Raw genomic sequence first — 20,664 nt, 5'->3', positions numbered from 1 at the left:
ATACAGGAAACTCTGAATAAACAATTGAGAAGTAATTCATTTTGGATTATGAGATATATCGATCTCTTTCTCTCGGGGGGAGGCTCATTCACTTGGAATTTACTTATCGCGTCGTCAAAGAAAATAGCAATATTTGCATATTTTCAAGGTTTATTTCTTATCGAAGCGCTAAAAGCTCTGCAAATCATTGGTCCGATGACTTTTCAAATTGGTAGCAATAAATTAGGTTTATGTGCAGAGGAAGCCTTCTTACGAAAAAAAGTAAGTGTATAAATGTTCAAGAGAAAATATTATAAAAGACTTCTTTTATTAAAGCAAACAATTGTTTTATTGATATATTTAAATTTTGAAGTTAACAATTTCTATTCTATAATATTTATTCTTTTATCAGAGAGAGAGAGAGAGTTGTAAAATTAGATTTCAAAAGCAAAGAAAAAAAGCTAGAATCCTTTACTAAGTATTATGTTGGTGTATTTTGTAATTTATATGCTACAAAAAAATGTACTTAAAAAATATTAGAAAAACTGGATTTTATGATAAACAATCTTCGGTTAGAAGTTACTGATGTTGACCGAACTTGTCAGAGTTCCAGCTTGCAGCCGATGTTCAACGAAGCTTACCGAGCTCGGTCGAAGCTCTTTACGCACTTTTGTAATAGTGCGCGTGGCTTGGTGAGAGTGGCTCACACGAACGAAGAGTTTGTCTGTGCATAAGTACGCTACCTATACATGTATTTACAATGCTCGAGGAGACATGCTAGGGAGTGGGTCTGTGGGTATCCTATATACCCATGCATGAGTTTACATCACTGCTTTGGATACGCGTTGCAAGTTTACCGCAAAATAATAACGGAGCTTTCTGTTTTACCAACCAACGGGAGCTAGATCCTAACTTATACGGTTTTTCGCATACATTCTTGTTGCTCTTATAGTAAACAGATACCTATTCTAATAATTGACTGATTGATGCAATATACTAATTATTTTATTACCAATTCATTTCTTCTATTTCTTCATTGATGAAATACATCTAAAGAACTTATTGGCGCGATTTGTGTGCAGCAATTGTATCTTTTCTGCTGCTGTATTTCAATCAATTTTTAAAAAACAATAGAAATTGTTAGTGATTTTTGAATCTCTCTTGATGGACAAAAGCCATTACTAAAACTTTATGGACCTATTGATATTATTAATTTGATAATAATTAATTTTAATTTAAATGACTTAAATTTCACTCGAATAAAACATTTATTGCTTAATTCAATGAATTTATTAATTAAAATTGAATAAATTACTTAGTTGGGACTATTCGATGTAAGGATATATCTGAATAAAATAATTTTGTTTTTCTGTGAAATAAGAATCGGATATATATCTTGGAAAAAAACCTAAATTTAGTATATGTTGTTTTGGTGTAAAGATTTCTTATTAAACGGCAAAAATTAGCATTAATCTCGAAAATGATTTAATTGGGGAAGAAGGATAACGGCTATACCAAGTAGAAATATCTTTAATTGAGAAAATGCTTCGTGTTATTTGGCGAAGTAACAACGGATAAACGATAGCGAGTAATTGGAGGCAACGAATGGAATGATATTTCTCTGATTTACATTAGAGAAGAGTATAGCATAAACTGCAGGATGGGAAATATTCCAGCCAAGTTGGATAAAAGATTTTTTCAGCTCCCACTGAAAATTGGAGCATTGATTTTACATTGAATCGAAGTTTTTCTTACTATCTTCGGTAGACAATAATAATTATTCCTGTTACATATCCATGACCAGTTCGAAGGGTCATCGTACTCAATGCAATGCGATACAGCATTAAAAATTAAATGGAAGAATTAATCGAATATCTATTTGACGTCATCGGTCCTTAAGCAATGAATCAACCAACAATACCATTCAATAATGTTACTCTTTCTCATTTTTTTGCATAGTCTCCACTGAATCATCGAGCACGATAATTGATCGTCTTATTAATGCATTAACAATTAGCAAGAAACGATATACAGCTGTGATTGATAGTGGAAAATTTGTTGCCCTGGGGAGCTTTCGCCTCGAGAGGGCAAGCCACTATTTCATTTTTATTCTCATATTGAAATCATCAATAGAATAATAAAGATCGAGCAGTAAATCGGGAGGAAACTGTTGGTGCATCTGCCAAAATCTTCCACTGCTATATATATATATATATATATATGTATTTTGTATGTAATTATTGCGCACAGTAGGTTGTTTATTTAATAGAAGCACTCGTGTTACTTCGCTATGCCAATTAAGAAATAAATTCCTCTCGCATCCTCTTTAAGACACAATCACCGAAAACTTTTAAGTCATTAGACGTTTGAGGTAATTTAAAATAAGTCATCACGCTCTGTTTTACTGGTAAAATAGCCTCTTCCTCAATAATACAACACCACATGAAATATAGTTGTATAATTTGCTTGGTTATACCTACTTTAAACGAAAATACTTTACAATTTCGTCATTTTACTGCAATTATTTTTCTTGTTTTTTTTTCTACGAAGATATAACAGTTTACCATAGACGAATACATAATTAATAAGATACAATATATATATATATATATAATAGCGACTACTGTAAGAATGCGTTAATGTCAATTTAGCAGACACTTTTCACACACTTTCTCGATCGATCGAATCATGTGTGAATTATTACCTGCGGAGACAATTCATTTGCATCGGAACGCATGCAGCAGCTGTCGCTAATTAATGCTTGTTGAATCTACCAATCGGAACTTGCTACACAACACAGAAGACAACGTGCCAAGCTCATTTCTTTGATTAGCTTGCGCAGTCAACAAATTTATGACAATCAAGCCACTTAAATATTATAACACACGTGAAAAAGTCGAGCGCATGTTGCGTATAGCGATAAAGACGGGCACACATTTTTAGGGGAACACTATTAATCAAGATTAATAAAGGAGTCGATCGAGAGCTTCTCTTCTCGACGTGTGGCAATTTGACGCGTGACCTCCGTCGACACTCCATGCATTTATGATAATATTAAGGTGAGAAAAAACATGCAATTTCAATCGAAGAGAGAGCTGTTTTATTATTACGAGTAGAATATACTCTACCTTAAATAATATTAAGCTTTCGTGCAGTAAAGAACGGTAATAGGTATACATATATATACTTATATACCTATACGAGTATCTATAAATGTGGGTAGATTAATTCTTCACTGCTAAATGAGTATTTTTCATAGGAGAAAATTGGGTACACATATAAAGACTAGATATGTTTGTTTAATTATTATTATCGAAAAGATCCATTAAATTATGAAGTTTAAAAAGAAAGTTAAAACACGTATCGTATCTTTAAATGGAATGAACGAATTAGGCTATTTCCCAAATCGGAACAGCATATGTATTACTTTAGATAAGAGATTCAATTTCAATAAATATCTTGATCATAACATTTGATAAGATTGAGCAATTTCATATGGATAGAAGGAAAATTAGAATTACACTATAAATTTGATATTATCTTTAAACGCCTTTTTTATAAATAAAAATACAACTTGTGGCATTCAGTATTCTCTATACAGCTCATTTAGCAGTTATATTTTTTTCAGGCGCAAGAGATCTTACCAGCTTATTTCTTCAAATGCTTTTCATGCTTCGCAACAATACGTCACAATATTTTCCATCAGTATCATACTTAAACCATTTACGAGGCGCACATAAAAATGTTTGTCACAAGCATTAGAAGACACCCTCTATCTTTCGAAGTGTTCAAATAAGCTTTATCGATTTGTCTTTCAAGTAATCTTTATATTGGGAAAGCAAACAAAAAAGATTGTAAATTTTGAAACAGCAGCAGGTGTAGGTATAGTTGTATGGTGTATGGTGCATGGTGCATGGTGCATGGTGTTTCTGAGATTTTGCTCGATCGACGCCACTATGCATCTCTCTTTCTCTCTGTCTGTGATAGGTTAATCCGTATAACGCAATGAAATCTTGTGGCATCGCGCATCGATTGTTGGCCTGTCGACACAGACAGACACTTGTCTGGAAAATTGGCGTCTCGTTGCGTATATACGTCGTACAGCGTCATAAGCACATAGGATAGGACGACGTATTAGCGTGGGGTGGTGGCAGAGCGATGCCAAGTCACAGAAAGAGAACCGCTGAAACGCGTCGTCGTCTCCGCTCTCGTCACTCGTCCGTCAGTTTCGTTTAGTTTCACACGAACAGCACTCGCGAACAATCAATTCTTCTATTACATATTTTCTTCTCAAAGTTTTCCCTCTCTCCATCTCCCAATCCAATTATCCGTCTGTCGGTCTATCTTATAAAAAGGGGAAAATTCGAAGAGAGAAAAGCTCATGACGACCCTCGACCGTAATTACTAAAAGAGAAAAATCGACTACTTGTTTGTTAAAGGAATCACCAAAATATGACTGAATTTTTATGCCGTTAGCATTTTATTGTTTTGAAATTTATAAAAAAAGAAGGAAGGAAGAATTGGCAGTTTATTAAAGTGCGTCACTTAAGACAGTTTATAGAATTTTGCTCGTCAAGGGTTTTTAGCGAACACGTGGATGAAAAGACTAAATGCATGAATTGAATTGTTACATGAAGCATTGAATGAGGTGAAATTTAAGAGTTTAGCTTGACAATTGACGTGTCCACTGTGCATCGTCAACGTTTTGTCAGATTCTCACGCGTAAAGCTTATCAATATAAATCCCGGATGAGCGTAAAACTTGCCCGGAAAGAAACATTCATCGTCAGATTTATCTGACATTACTAGCTACGACCAAGGTAAGATACGATATTTTATTTCCATATCATTCAATCACTTTCTAATGTACGTATATTGAATTATTCCAACTCGCGTTATTATACTATTGGAAAATATGCATTTCAAAGTGTACATATATAGAATGATAGGTGTTACTGAGTTAATTTGTCCCATAGACGCGGATCAATTATAAGAAGCGATTGTCTAGACTTGAACGTAAAATAGAGAAAATATAGAATTAATTGGAAGAAAGGTGTGGGATAATGTATACATAGAAATAAATAAATATATTTGTTGCGTATATATAAATTAAATATACGAATTTAATGCTGATTTGCCTCGTGTACAGTGTTAGAGAAAAAAAGAGACCATGTCAATTCGGAGAAAGGTCAGAAGACAGTGAGTTACTACAGAAGGAGATAAAGCATGGAAATCTTTTGTAGAAGCTTAGCGGATAAGATAAATAATGCGCGTTGAAATGGAATCGAGTGGTAAGAATAATATGTGTAAGACGCGGGTCTACAATAGACTATATGTTATACATGTATGGAGTTCATTGACCGTATTTGGGTATAGATAGAAAAAAAACGAAATCACTATCACTAGTGTTAATAATTGAGCTATGTAGCATCGAAGTGAAAAAGAGCCCGCCCGGCAAAATTCGTCTATCGTGTATCACGTTTGTATACAATAAGCATTCTCACGCATACATAGAAACTTTGACTCCAAGCAAAAATAGAAAGGAAGCTAGCAGCATGAGTACGGAGAGATAGAGAGAGGAGGAGAGGGAGGGGTATTGACTCTTGGTATTATTATATAAAATTGAGATTTTTTTAACAAGCTTCTCATGAATTTTCATGAAGAACAAAAGTTTTTTTTTCGAAATTACTCTCTGGCATCGACGAATCTTCAAAATTCACACAGCACGATAATCTTTTAATTAATTGATAATATTTCTTATAAACTAGAGTTTTTTTTATTAAAGAATGAAAATTTTCAGGAGAGATAAGATGCTGCGTGAAATTGTAAAATAATTCGAAGCTTGGTTGCCAGGGAAGAAGGCAATTTACGTAACTGCCGCAACTGCAGCCAAATACACCGGGAACGAAGTTCAATGTCAGACTGAGATTTTCCCATGTAGACATGTATGAATGTTGTCCGCTGGGACGGCGGCACATTCTGGATCGCGATCACAGTCGGCTCATTAAATTTCCTTTATTAATGATTTCATGCGTTTGCTGCTAGCTTATCTCTAAAAATTTCCCCCAAATAGCCTTATCTCGCTTGCTGGTCTTGCCTTCTGGAATACCGCGGTTTACTTACGCCTTTTATCAGAAGCTTACAAAAATTAGTCTTGTAAAACTCTCTTTCGCATTTATACATATATATGTACAGACGATCGTAGTTTAATATTAAACCACGTGTAACGTACACGTGGGGCTGTAACAACAATTAGCCAAATGGTTGAAAAATTTAAATATTATTTAATTTTGACACTTTAAGCTATTCAATGATCTCCACTGTAATCGATTGTTGTATAGATAAGCTAATTTCAGTGCATCATATGAAAATAACGAGAAGAAAATTTGAGTTTAGCTGTTCGTTTAATATTGTGGCGCCATCCTTATATAAATCCGATCGAAGAAGAAATAATTGGTTTGATTTGCAAATAATTGAAAGCGTTGTTAGTAGAAATGCTGGAAAAAAAATATCCGATATGAGAGATTTGATAGGAAGGGCAAGAGCTTGACTATAGAAAGGCTTGTTCATTTGATATTCGCTGACTCTGTATCTCTAAAAAGAGATTCATGTGAGAAGGTTCGATAACTCCGAAAGCATTATAATGGCGTTACTTTAGTTTGTTGCTTTCATAGAATATTTTTGTATAAATTACTACCACTTATATTCAGTTGTAACGTGTATTATTAATTGTTTGATAAAGAAAACACGCATACATGCTGCTAAAACTCGATGCATTATTGTATACCGTATTAATATATCGGACAGAAGAATAATTCTCGAATTATTATTTCTAAACATTGTTCAAATTTGACTTATCTGCAATTCATCTATAGGTATAGAATTAGTTTGCGTTTCTTGTCTAGAAATGGCTATGTCGTGCATATATCGAAATGGAAAAAAATTGCAATTAAACGTGCGTCAATTCAAATGAAGAAAATCGCTTAATACGTACATAATACAAGCTAAATCTTATACAAGATAATGTTTTATTGTTATGATAATAACTAACGTGGTTTCCTCATTACATACTATAATAGATCTATAATGATAAAAATTTGATAAGATTTAGTAGAAGAAACGCGTGAAAGAATAGAAATAATGTTTTACCTGAAAGTATAATTTAAAGAAACAGGGTTCTTATCAATAAATTGTTTACTATAAAATTATTCCTGTCGAAGAAGCTTATTAGTGAAATTAGTGGAAAAATACATGGTCTTGATTTTGTTACAGATATAAAGTTTGTGGTCTTATCGTGAGAAAGAGCGAATTACCTACGCAACCAGGCAGTGATATGAAGAATACGCAAAATAATGGTTATGGTATGTTTTCTTCCTGTTTTTCCGAAAAGTTTATAATAAACAATTGGTTGAACCAAGAAGCAGCTCCAATTTGTATTTTCACGTTCGAGATGTGTCGGGGATGGGGTCGAATGCGCCTCGATGAGACGGGAGCTTGTGCTGTGCTACTATATTTTCAAAATGATTAATAATGAATCATTAACGGAATACGCGATTTGCAAGGAAAGTAATAATATAGACAACGTTGTTGTTGACCTTATATGATTTGTCGAAGAAGGGGAAAAGCCATTAGTACTGACACCGTGCTGTGGACTGTGGATACGCGTCAGAGTCCTCATAGGCTTATATCGAAGGCTGAGTTGTCAGCTGTGTATTGGAGTATATTAGCCTGCTTCGACACGATAGTTTACAATTTTTTCCTCCACCAGTATGAACCAGTTAAAAGTTTATGCCCTCCAGTCAAATTGAAAAATAAACATTTTTACGATTGAACTCTTCTGAGTTGCTATTCTTAGAAAATACATAAAATTATTTTACCTAATTATGTTGAAAATCTCGTAATTTACCACTCAAGCGAGTTCAGCATTATGTTTATATTTATACAGTTAATACTCTTGCAAGAGGAATCTTGCTTCTTTCAAATCAAACCATATACGTAGTTATAACTGTCAACTATTACAGCGGATTATCAATAATTTCATTATATAGGAAATAAAATTTGCTTTTGAACATCTTTTAAATGAAATTCTGCATAATTTTGTAATTTTACAGTTGAATGAGTTGCGCAATAAATTTATCAATGTGCAAATATTTAGAAAATGATTTTCAAGGTCAGTGGAGGAAAATCAATATTTTTCCCATTAATTTACAGTGAATTATTGGATATCGTCAGTCAATTTGCCTGATGCAATTACTTTAAATGTTTTATCAGTAAACATGTTTACACATGACGAGAGTGCAATGAAATTCTTCCTTTAGGAAATTAACGCTAAACGTGTAATGAAAAAAGAGAGAGAGACATTTACCGTATTAGGAATGATTTCATTTTCCCTTGCATATCGTTTCTTTAGACGCGTGGACAAAGGATAACCAAATAGGCAAAAGGAAAATGATTAAATACTCAAATATGTCAGTCTGTGTACATAAGAAGTAGCTCTAGCAGTATTTACGTAATTATCAAAAGGTTTTCAAAGCTCTGGCCTTGCATTTCTTTGTCACGCGTAACTCTGCACGCGTGTGCAGTATATACATATATATATATATAGTCCATTATAAAGTCTATGGGCCATTGCAGTGATACCATTATGTATTAGAGAAGAGTGTGTAACCTTTGGTGTGAACCAGACGCGAGCCTCGCCACTCTATATCTATAAGTTATCCTGCACATAAGTAAACATGAGGTAAATTTGAAAAGATTTTCATTTGCATGTATGGTTGCATTATTAAAAAATGTCTACGACACATTCTAGGGGGGACTTTGACACCAGTTACGCACATACATGTATACAAAGCTATAAGGTTCTCAGTTGAGTTTAACAGCGTAGAAAGTTCAATTATAGTTGAAACTTTGCTCGTCGGTGGATCGATATGCCGATATACTTTGCTAATAAAAAAGCAAACAAGAGAAAATAAACAAATAATAAGGAGGGAATCGTCATAACATTTTATAGTTGAGTGATAACTGATGCGTCTAACTCCGATGAATCAATGTATATGCAGTATATGTAGTATATAAAAAGTATAAAATGACTAATCGCCTTCGTTTCCTCTAATAGTCTTTTCCAAAGAAAAGTCAATAATTTTTATCGCAAGAAGGCCTCATATAGTCAGCCTGATTTTATTACTATATTGAGGTATATAGATGCATGGGAGCTATTAATACGTCATCGTGCGCTGATAATGCATATACCTATATATTCAGTTAAAATGGGTTGCAAATATCAGAGGGATTCTCAATCCCGAGTAAAATTGTTAAGTAAAATTAAGACAATATTCTTTTGGGAGACAATATATAGACTAATGAGTAACATTTGGAAAAACCAGCGTTTCGTTGTACGATATTATAGCTAGGGGGTATAAGGAAAAAGATATCTCCTAATGTTCCGGACGGTTTATTTATCATAGACGAATGATGAAAGGAGGAAAAAATAATGAACTGGCGTAGCGATGAAAGAAAAGGAGCTCAGGGATAGCCAATGGCAAGGCTGGAAAGAACGCACACCCACTTGTTGCGCAAGAAAGCTCTAGCTGTGACGTGGGTGACACTCCTCCGGTCGCGGAACTCGCGGTAGTCGCGGCCTGTGCTGTTAGTGCTGCTGCTGCTACTACCGAGGGTGTCAGACAGGGAGATGGGGCGTGGGGGGCGCGCAAATGCTGCAATAGTGCAATAACGTCAACTGGAGGCAAGCCAGATAGTAAATAATTTAATTCGATGCGCGTTGCAATTCAGATTATGCTATACCATTAATTGCAAAATATATCTCATCGTTAAGCAGTATTTATACACCAAATTATGGACACACTTTTATTCAGGTGCAAGCAAACTTTTTATTCCTTCTCATTTATATCACATTAATCTTGCTTTCTTAAAGTTGCTTCCACTTACACGATCCGTATATTTGAAATCACACCGGTATATTTCGTGTCATACTGCTATTCATCGAGTGCACGCTGTTCTAATAATGCTAAATAAATATACACTCTTAGATTATTATAGGGATATCGCTGAACGGTGATCAATGAGAATGTCATGGTCGTTAATATTTTTCCTGTCATAAATCGCAATTTTTCAATAATCCCGATAAACGATGAATGATGAGAGAAAGATATAGCGCCGAATGAGATAGATGTATAAAAAACTGGCTTTATTGATATGCGAATAAAACTGAATCTTATCACTGTGCCTATGTAACACATAAATTTCTTTTTTGATAACAGGTTGCACTATTTCCTCCTTATTCATCGTTTGGCAGCTTATTACAATAGTGTTTATTTAAAAATAGCATTAACAATAAGTTACGGTTTAGTGGTAAGGAGGAACACGTTGATGCTTGTTTAAATACAACTGCATTTTATTTGGTCGGATCGGGTCAGGTCGGGTCAGGTCGGCGGGTCGGGTCCAATCGATGCTTCGAAAAAGCACGATTAAAATTAATGGTAAGCGATCGTTTAAAATCTATACATATATATATATGTATATACATAGCTGTCTGGTTCGGCTCGTTTTCTTGCGGAAAAACCGCGTCAATTGAAAAATACAAACCAGATAAAACCAACTAACGAGATGTAATTTGCCTGAATTTTAATTGCTAGATTGAATTAGCCTTCTTTTTCAATTACTACTCGCTGCGATCACCGAAGGAAGATGTCATTTATAAAGAACGATGAAAAATTGTTTAATTGTCTCGAGTCATCCTGCAATCAATCGCAACCAATTTCGCGTAGCCTATACGATTATCTCGTCCAAAGGGAAAACAATTCGCTTTGAGATAATTTCAATGATATATATGTATACCTAACTGATGAAACTATAAGTGCAAAATACTTGATTTCCTTGACGCCAATGTCTAATGAAACTTTATCAAGATTGGCTAGATCCTTGACATGATTGATGCGCACCTGAATCTAAAAATATTTACATGTATTCTCTTCTCGGTGTAGTACGACACTGCTACATACTCTTATATACATGTTGTACATTTTAATTTTAAAATATCTGCAGGAATGAGCAAATAATATATATTATAGAATTTTAGGTAAGGGATTTTGAAATTTGGCAAAACAAAATATAACCGGGTAAAAGATGGAGAGAGAGGGTTTGATAATAATTATAATCTAAAAGTGTTAATATTTGATTGCAGCTGAAGTGAACGGCAAGCATATCGCGAATGGAAAAGAATCGGAAGGGAACGATCAATTCGAAAATGCGGAAAATACGGATCCTGTGCAAGAGGCGATTGGAAATTTCGGGAAATGGCAAATATTTGTATGCTTGGCGATTTCCCTCGTGAAATTTCCAGTCGCGTGGCATCAGCTGGCAATTGTTTTTATGGCGCCTCATCAGCAGTACAACTGCACCTCGCCGTATCATGTGGAATCAGCCGATCAGTGCATAGTTAACATAAATGGAACAAAGGTTGAGTGCACCCAGTGGGAGTACGATAGGAGCATTTTTCCTGAAACTATTATTAGCCAGGTATTTTATATATTCTTCTATTTCTATTTTTTTATTCCGTAATTTGTCATGCAGAGTGTGTCCAAAAAAAAAATTGAGATTTAAATGTTTGGCGTTGATTATGCAATAATAATGTCTGATTACAGTGGAACTTGGTATGCAATCGCGCGCATTACGCCAATCTCCAGCAATCCGTCCTAATGTTCGGCGTTCTTCTGGGAAACGTAATCTTCGGTAGCTTGGCAGACAGGTAGGTAGGATACACGTATATATTATCAGCTGCGAAAAATGGAAATTGTTGTTCCAAGGAGAAACAAGAATAATGACAGATATTTATTAGCGATCGGTATCGATTTAACGAATGATATAAAACAATTATCACACCTGCACACGGGGAAAACTTGAATTGCTGATTGATCTCTGTATACTGTACAGGTATGGAAGAAAAATACCTCTGATGGTTTCCGTTGTCCTTCAACTAGCTTCCGGAATCGGATGTGCAGTGGTACCGTGGTTCCCAGCTTTGTTATTGATGAAATTGCTCAGTGCATTGGCAACTGGTGGTACGATGGTCACTAGCTACGTTATCTGTAAGTTTTCTCTCTTCTATATTTAGTTTTATCGCTGAAATTTCTGCAGCGTAGAATGATTGTTCGTTATATTGTTGTATATGTATACATATACTATATATTATTATAGGTATGGAAATTGTTGGAACAAAATGGCGAGCAGCTATAACCGTCCTATATCAGATCCCTTACAGTTTAGGACACATGTCCTTGGCAGGTTTGGCCTACTTATTCCGACACTGGCAGCATCTTCAACTGGCAATCACATTACCGTCGATTATTCTCCTCAGCTATTGGTGGATCGTTCCCGAATCACCGAGGTGGTTATTGGCCATGGGAAGACAGAAGGCAGCTTGCAGAATTTTGAAACAGGCGGCTAATATCAATAAGATAGAGAATAAAGACATTCCGGACATGGTTAGGAGGCATTGTCTTCATCAGGTGCAGTATATGTCTATTGTATTATCGACATCAATAACGTATGTGTATATATACTTCTTATGCTTATATTATACCATATTCTCTCTTTAGAATTCGAGCAAAACCGCGGTGGATCATAAGACTTCGATATTGGATTTATTCCGAACGCCCAATATGAGAATAAAGTCATTCTCCATTTTCTTCAATTGGATCGTATGTGGAATGGGTCTGTTTGGAATGTCGCAATACATCGGCGAAGTAGGAGGTGACGTTTTCGTGAATTTTGCCATTTCCGGTATTATTCAAGTACCGGGTAATTTTGTCGCCTGGTGGGCCATGAACGCCCTTGGCAGGAAGATCACTTTGATCAGCAGCAACGTCCTCGCGGGGGTAGCCGCTTTGTTATTGATATTTGCTTTTAATGGTATGTATGATTAAATTAACTGTCTATTGATTCCCTTTGAATTTTACACACACACACACATAATATTTATATAAACTGACCGCCTCGCTATAACCAGAAATTATTTAAAAAATATGCTACCTTGGGTACTACAATTATTAGGTAATGCCTGGCTGAGACTAGTTCTTGCCTGCTGCGCAATCGTTGGGATGTCCATATCATTTACAACAGCCTACTTGTTCTCTGGTGAACTATTCCCTACTGTGGTAAGAAATATCGGAGTTGGAACCAGTAGCATGTGCGCCAGGATTGGATCTATTTTAGCTCCATTCGTTGTTTCCTTGGTAAATTCTCTTTCTACAGAATAATATATTATAATTAAAGCATTGGAGAAATTGGCCATTTTATCATTGATGGCAATATAAGGGATCATTTATATTAACATATTTATATTGTTTGTAGAATTATGTTGAAGGATGGTTACCGCCTAGTATTTTTGGAGTGTTGCCGTTAATCGGAGCAGCTCTTTGCTTCTTGTTGCCCGAGACCAACGGCTGCACGCTCCCTGAAACTATTCAGGATGGTGAAGATTTTGGAAAGTGAGTAGTTGGCTCCACCCAACGCATACAGCCTTTCTTTCTTTGGAATTTCTATCATCATATTGCTTCTTTCAGAAAAAATAAGAAAACCAAAGACGTTGAGATGGAAGCTGCCTTGTGAAGACCAAATACATTTACAACGAGAAAAAGTATCAATATATTATATACTAGACACGAGGTTATTTTTGCAATGGAAAAAGTGAAATAGATTTAGCTGTGGAAATTTTAAATAATGGATTGACATTATTTGAAAAGCAGAACCAGTACAATTATTAATGTTATTTCAATTACCAATATTTGGTACCTCTTGAAATTATTTATAGTCAAGAAGAGAGAAAGGAGAAATATGATAAAAGATTTTAAAATACTCGTCGCGCATAATTTTAATTATAAGAAATATTAGCGCAAATGATTTCTATGTACGCGTCTCTTAATTCTCATCAAGGATTTGTTTTCTTTTATGAGAGAAAAGCACTATGCCATTCTGCCTTTTTATTTATTACTACATTAAGCGTATAAATTCTTAAACATGTGAAAACTGCAATTATTCTCCCAAAAGTACTACATATCTCTATCGCTCTGTACCATTTTCATCACAAATATTCTGCCCATCTTAACTCACAAAGATACATAATTTTATGTAAAATCTGACAGGTATCTCTATAATTGCTATCCATTAAAATATTTACTGTAATTTCTTGAAAGACACTTTAACTATTTTATAGTCAGAAAAATTATTGTTATATATAGTATATGCCAGACCATTGGAGACGATCAGCGTTGGCAAATGACGTAAAGGCTTGCAGATTAATTAGTGTAAACCAGCTTTTCTGCGAGTAAAAAGAGAGTTATATAAAGTCGAGAATTATTTTTGATAGAAAATTTACATGGGATTACTGCCATACAAACAATTTTATGAACTGTGCCTTATAAAAATAATAAATGAATAAATAGATGATTATTTTTTACAAAGTTTATTTAAGGATTCTCATTCTACTCCTATTGGTTTATTCTGAAACTTTCAATTCGTCTATTTCCTACTACGGCGTTAAATATGATTAATCCTTTTAGAAACATGGAAATTTTGCATTTGTTCTATTATATACCAAGTTTCTTGGTAAAAATATCCCGTTGCACAAAACGAAGCTTTAATACGAGTGACGACTAACGCGTTGCTATATGTATGTTACGCATGAAAATACAAATACAATATTGAATGTATAGATACGTTTACCGGAAGCAACTCTTTAAAACTCGATAGTAACGGTCCAAGGAGACGCTATAGAGTTTAGTTTTATCCTCCTTAAATTTTAATACAATCAATTTGATCATTTGCTCGCACAGGCGCGTTTTACTTGAATATTTTCTAACATTGTCGGATAATAGACGGATAACAAGTATATCAATTAAATGGACCAAGGAAACAAAGGATTATACAGTTTATTATCGTGCAATTGTATGTATTCTACGTAGCAATATTTAGTCTTGTTTCCCATTTTAATCGGTGTTTTCGAACAATCAAAACAGTTAGATTATTATCTTCCTGTTACACAAATTTAATCAAATTGCTTATTTGAAGTTGCAATAAAATAATTTATTCCACATTTGATAGTCTTTTTTTGTTTTTGTTAACTAATTTAAATTTATCAAATTCAACTGAATTGAAATTATGGTTGATATCGGCTGTGACGCGACGTCGTGCGGTTTGGCAGCTGAAAATGGTTAGGAGAGGCGAAAAAAAGAAAAAAATGAAAAAAGACAGTAAATTTGTCCCGGTTTTATTATATTCTATTGATATTAAAATAATTGATTTGAAATTGGTTGAAGCGTCGCGGCGGCAGCGCGTAAATGATGAAACGAACGGTATACATGCGGTGAATGGTGAATTGGTGAATCTTGCAAGAGAAGCAACATGGTCGATATATGTATGTTGGCCGAGCGACGATTGTATCGGATCGGGAGGTGCACATCGATTTTCACCACAAACGCGCTGTAATCACTGACACAAGTCCATGCAGCAAAGAGTTTTAAAACAGTCTACCTGGTCAACTATAGAGCCATTCCGGCTTGTACCGTTCCCCAGAAGGCCGGTTCTCCGGTACACGTTGGTCAGTTTGGCGTGCCCAGCTACACATATATGTATACATATGTATACATATCTATATATACGTACATAAACCGGACCGAATTCTTGCTGAATCTTCCAAAGGACTTGTCAATAATTCAAAGTTGAACGCTTGATTCTCTCGAAATCTTCCAAGCTGTGCGCATACTGGTAAGCCAAAAAATTCATCCGTATTTTTTCAATACTCTATATAAATAATAGTCTCTTTGGTCAGCTGATATTATTGTTATATCAAAAGCTAAATTCCTAAATTCTTATTAAAGTAATTGGAACCTGTCGAAATGAAAATATGGAGGAGACTTGATACGAATAAAGGCGCGCGCTTTTGCTTTTATAATATTTTGCAAAGTATCGAGAATATAAAAGAGTGCAGCAGGCAATATAGGCAAGATTGAATGAAACGTTACGCTCAGTCCGTTACCTCACCGTTACCGACTAAATATGAAAGTATGTACCGCTTTAAAAGCTTTTGCCATTAAAACTTGTTTGAGAATTAGATATTTTGTTACTAATTCTCTGGTGTAAATGCAATATGTTAATATTTATTTAAAATTAAATATAACCTGAAAAATTTTAAGCGAACGATACTCGTGGAAATATTTATATAGTTTTTTGCAGCTTTGCTATTATTATCGTAGTTTAAAGGCTCGGTAAGAATAGCATTTCCGTAAAAGTAATTTTCAAATTGGTCATGGTCATGTTAAATCTGAAAGGGTAAAAGACTAGAACAATAAACAATTTGTACGTAGTGAGAATTTATCGTTAACCGGAACCAGTTTCTTATTACGTATTATTACGTAAATATACTTTTGAATTTGCCGTCTGTATCTTTCGAATGATCCGCGTGAATCTAATACATTAACTATATTATGTATATACTAGCTGCTGTACCTATACATACCATGTGGAGCGTTGCAGATATCGTGAGTTTCTCTCGGAAAAATTCTCTCAGAGTTTTCGTTAATATTTAACGGAGTTGAGGTTTAAACTGCGGAGGAAAAGAATAAGCGACTAATTTACAATATAAAGAAGATGTTTTTACACGGGAGAAAGTGAGCAGCAGCCAGATCTTATATATATATATATATATATATATATATATATATTTGCCAGTTTCTCTATAGGTGTGTTTCAAAACGCGATGACTGTGTAAAGGAAAGTTTAGAAGCACTTTCACAATCAAATTTTGATGCCAAATAGGGGGGAAGAAGAACGTTAGAAGATTATCATAAAGAATATAAGCATACATTTCCTTAACTTTTTCTTTTCAGAAAACAATGTATGTCATATTTCTGGCATTGCTGGCAGCTGCGAGTGGAATTACGACGCCAAACGAGCACTCTTTCAAAACAATTTACTCGTGGAAACAAATAGACTTTAATTTCCCAAATGAATCCATTCGAAACGCTTACCTGGCCTCCGGTGGTTACATCCCGGAAAATAACATGCCGCTTGGTCTGAATGTTTGGCAGAACAAGATGTTTATTACAGTTCCAAGATGGAGAAACGGCGTTCCCTTCAATCTCAATTATTTTCAATTGAACGAAAGTAGTAAGCATGAATCTACTAGAAAACACTACTCTAGTTATATATGCTATATTCAAACAATAAAAATTCGTCAATTATTGTACTCCATGGAGTGAACCATTTGAAATGACCCAGACCATATGCGAACGCTGTTCAAACGTATATACATTCTATCTGTATCTCAATGGTTGATAGAAGATAGTTGTCTATTATTCCTATCCGAAAAAGGTTTCTCGAAAGAAATGCAATGACTACATCGCCTCTTATTATTTTAACATTGATGACAAGAATTATAAGAATCCTTTGTTGGTTGGGTCATTTAAAGTGGTACGTATTACACCTATATTAAATAATTATTCTTTATGTACGTAGACAGTTCGCCAATATTATCACCGTATCCGGATTTCGAGAGCAATAATATAAACAGCTCGGATGGTATCGTAAGCATCTTTCGCGTAAGGATCGATGCCTGTGACCGCCTCTGGGGAATTGATACTGGCGTTGATGATATCTTGGGCGAAACTGCAGTTTTACAGCCCACTCGCCTCGTAGTGATAGATCTCAAAACGGACAAGGTAATTTTATATTCCATTTTATATTATCATCCGCATCTTTCATTAAATTACTTACGTGGGTGCTGAATGAAGGTACAGTAATAATAATGATAATAACGTACTGAAATTGGTCAGGTGATTCGACGATACAACTTGAAAGAGAGCGACCAGAAAGCCGATTCATTCTTTGCCGATTTAGCGATAGACGTGGACAAGGACTCCTGTGATAATGCTTTTGCTTACTTATCGGATCTCGGTGGATACGGTCTAGTGGTTTATAGCTGGGCCACCAATGACTCTTGGCGAATAAACCACAATTATTTCTACTTCGATCCTCTTTACGGTAAGAGAGCGTGAGATTTCGAGCTACGTCATCTCGTCTGATTTTACATAAATATAATTACAACAGGGGATTACAATATCAGTGGATACAACTTCCAATGGACCGACGGCGTATTCGGCCTGGCTTTATCTCCTCCCAAAGCCAATAGCTACAGGACTTTGTATTTCCATGCTATGTCAGGAATCACGGAATTTCAAGTATCGACTGAGATTCTAAGGGACGAGGCGCTTGCCAAAGGAAATAATTATTACTCCTTCGCTGTATCTGGCAGTAAAGGCCCAAAGACTCAGGGGACTTCATCGGTAATTGATCAAGAAACCGGTATAGATTACTTTACTCAAGTCAACAGAAATGGCATTGGCTGTTGGGACACCGCTGTGACCCTCGATCCAACCACTTTTCGTGAGTCTTGCAATTATTCTCTTCGTCTTCCTTTTTTTCTCTGATAATTGTGTTTGTGCATGCGAAAATTCGTGTTAAATCGGACGAAAAGAAGAAATGACGCCTGACGCGCGCGGCGTCTACCATTATAGCCGAGAGTTGTAATTACATCTTATTATTTATAACGACGCGACACTTATTGGCTTATGAAGACAATTATTGATATTCGACTTGAGAGCTTTGTTTCATTTTATACGGTAATGATTAATTGATCGGGAAATTCTCATCTCTTATTCTTTCCAGTGCTTGCTGCTCAGGATAATGAAACTATGGTTTTCCCCAACGATTTAGTGATCGATCCGCTAGAAAAGAGGCTACTGGTACTATCCGACAATTTACCGAAATTTCATTACGGTGGCTTGGATCCTACTCGAAACAGTTACTTCATAACAGCAGCAAAATTGCAAGATTTGAGTGAAATTTGCAAACAAGGGTCAATCTAACCGCTCGAATAATTGTACTTTATTAAATGCACGCAAGTCATGCCAATTTATTTATCATTAAAGTTATAAGTTTGCATATATATATATTTATAAGTAAGCGCAATTTGTTAGGCACGTACTTGATATGCCGAGCAGCTGAGCTCGCACGTTATTTACCTCCATTAACGTAATTATAAATCAAGATGGAATATCATATACGACCTATGGTTAGTCGTTGTTCTACTCCACGAACGGATAAGTGGCAGGACAAAATTCAATAAACAAACTTTATTATATTTTCTTTTAAAATTTTCACACTTTCATTTATAATAATATTATCTCCTCTTGTATCTTAGCAAGTTAACAATCGCACTAGCTAATATTTCTAGTGGAATGAAAATAGAGCAATGAAAAAGTGCGGATTTTTATCGACGGTGAGAGAGAGCCAGCTCGACCGTCACGCCTGGCGGCAAGGCAACAATAACTTTATGCGATATACCTATGGAAGATGTTTTACCGACCAGTCCTCTTATTCCTATGCCTCTTATCCTTTCAGTAGAATGTATCGACCGATTTAGAAGCATTAATTTCATATTTTAGTTCTACACATCGTGATATCTCCTTCATTTTAATGCTCGAAATAAAAAATACGTGAAAAATGTAGAATGATTTCTTATCGGGTTAGACTTGTCGATACACCTGCTGATAATATCACCCACGTTTATTACGTTCCGTGTCCACCATTTGACATTTCTCACTAAAGAGTGGCGCCACATTCAGCTTCGCAATTGAAAAGCATCAAACGTATACATTGCATTCTCGGAGCTTTCTGCCTTATAGTTCGATCAAACTTATGATATAAATGTATTTCTAGAAACTATTAAAATCAAGATCGATTCTCTTAAACGTTGATAGATCTAACAAATTAACGCCATATAACAATAAAATACATCTTCCTCGTTCTATCATATGTAAAATGGAAAATTATCCATATTTGTATCAAGTTTACAGAAATAACTAGAGAGCGACTAATTTAAGTAGAAGTTGTTAATATTTTGAGGAACCAGCTCTATTTGAATATGCGAATGTTCCTATATATATAAATTGAATTCACACTAGTTAACACCAATCCGCCTACGCCATTTTAACAGGTCTAACTTTTCTCATCGGTGAGTATAAATTAAAATAGAAATAGCTCGAGAAAAGAAGAATAACAAAAAGACACGAGTTTTTTTACAAACTGTCGAAGAGAGTTAAAAGTTTATACCGTCGAGTCACAATATGAAATTGCGTGTATCGACTGAAGTGTGGGGTCGCGTACGTCCTGCAGAAATGAAGAGTATAGCAATAATAAAGGGACACGAGTTATTAGAAATTGAAATAAGAGGGAATAATTATAGGTGGTTTGGGTGATATTGGATAAAGCAGGAAAAGATATGGTATATGATCTGTAATAGCGTATAGTATATATAGGATATTTCGAGAGAGGAGGCATGCGATGGTTTTTGGCGAATGGATTCTGATCTGATTATACTGTTGTGCGGGCATACCCGCTTAAGTACAAATGATCATAATACATACAAACAAGAGCAAACGAGCGTTTGAGCGGTATAGAATAGTTGGAATTGTCATTAAGCCCTCGTCCGCGCCCGCGCGCTCTCGCTCGGATGGTCCCCTGGTGGGACCCGTGGGATATCCCGGCTGCGTGCACGCGTGTCCTCTCTTTCCAAACTCTATTATACTATCCTCTCTCTCTCTCTCCCTCAATA

General features: G+C 35.2%; 2 protein-coding genes across 2 annotated transcripts; both read left to right on the top strand.

The window, feature by feature from the left end:
• Positions 1-4,167: 4,167 nt before the first annotated feature.
• Positions 4,168-14,460, top strand: LOC136776940 (organic cation transporter protein-like). The gene is made up of 10 exons (XM_066732877.1): positions 4,168-4,798; positions 7,251-7,339; positions 11,179-11,513; positions 11,639-11,742; positions 11,928-12,082; positions 12,192-12,502; positions 12,593-12,905; positions 13,047-13,228; positions 13,347-13,483; positions 13,559-14,460. The coding sequence occupies exons 2-10, from the start codon at positions 7,312-7,314 to the stop codon at positions 13,602-13,604; spliced, it is 1,611 nt and encodes a 536-aa protein (XP_066588974.1). The 5' UTR covers positions 4,168-4,798; positions 7,251-7,311; the 3' UTR covers positions 13,605-14,460.
• A 1,084-nt stretch (positions 14,461-15,544) lies between these two features.
• On the top strand, positions 15,545-19,784 carry LOC136776697 (protein yellow-like). Its single transcript, XM_066732447.1, has 6 exons — positions 15,545-15,758; positions 16,880-17,159; positions 17,508-17,710; positions 17,825-18,032; positions 18,099-18,434; positions 18,717-19,784. The coding sequence occupies exons 2-6, from the start codon at positions 16,886-16,888 to the stop codon at positions 18,914-18,916; spliced, it is 1,221 nt and encodes a 406-aa protein (XP_066588544.1). The 5' UTR covers positions 15,545-15,758; positions 16,880-16,885; the 3' UTR covers positions 18,917-19,784.
• The last annotated feature ends 880 nt before the right edge of the window (positions 19,785-20,664 follow it).

The sequence above is a fragment of the Prorops nasuta genome, unplaced genomic scaffold, assembly GCF_024137725.1.
Source record: "Prorops nasuta isolate Cenicafe-Biocafe unplaced genomic scaffold, Cenicafe_Pnas_1.2 PNAS00010, whole genome shotgun sequence".
Taxonomy (NCBI): domain Eukaryota; kingdom Metazoa; phylum Arthropoda; class Insecta; order Hymenoptera; family Bethylidae; genus Prorops; species Prorops nasuta.
Note: the sequence above shows the minus strand (reverse complement) of the source record. Positions and strands in the feature narration are given on the sequence as shown.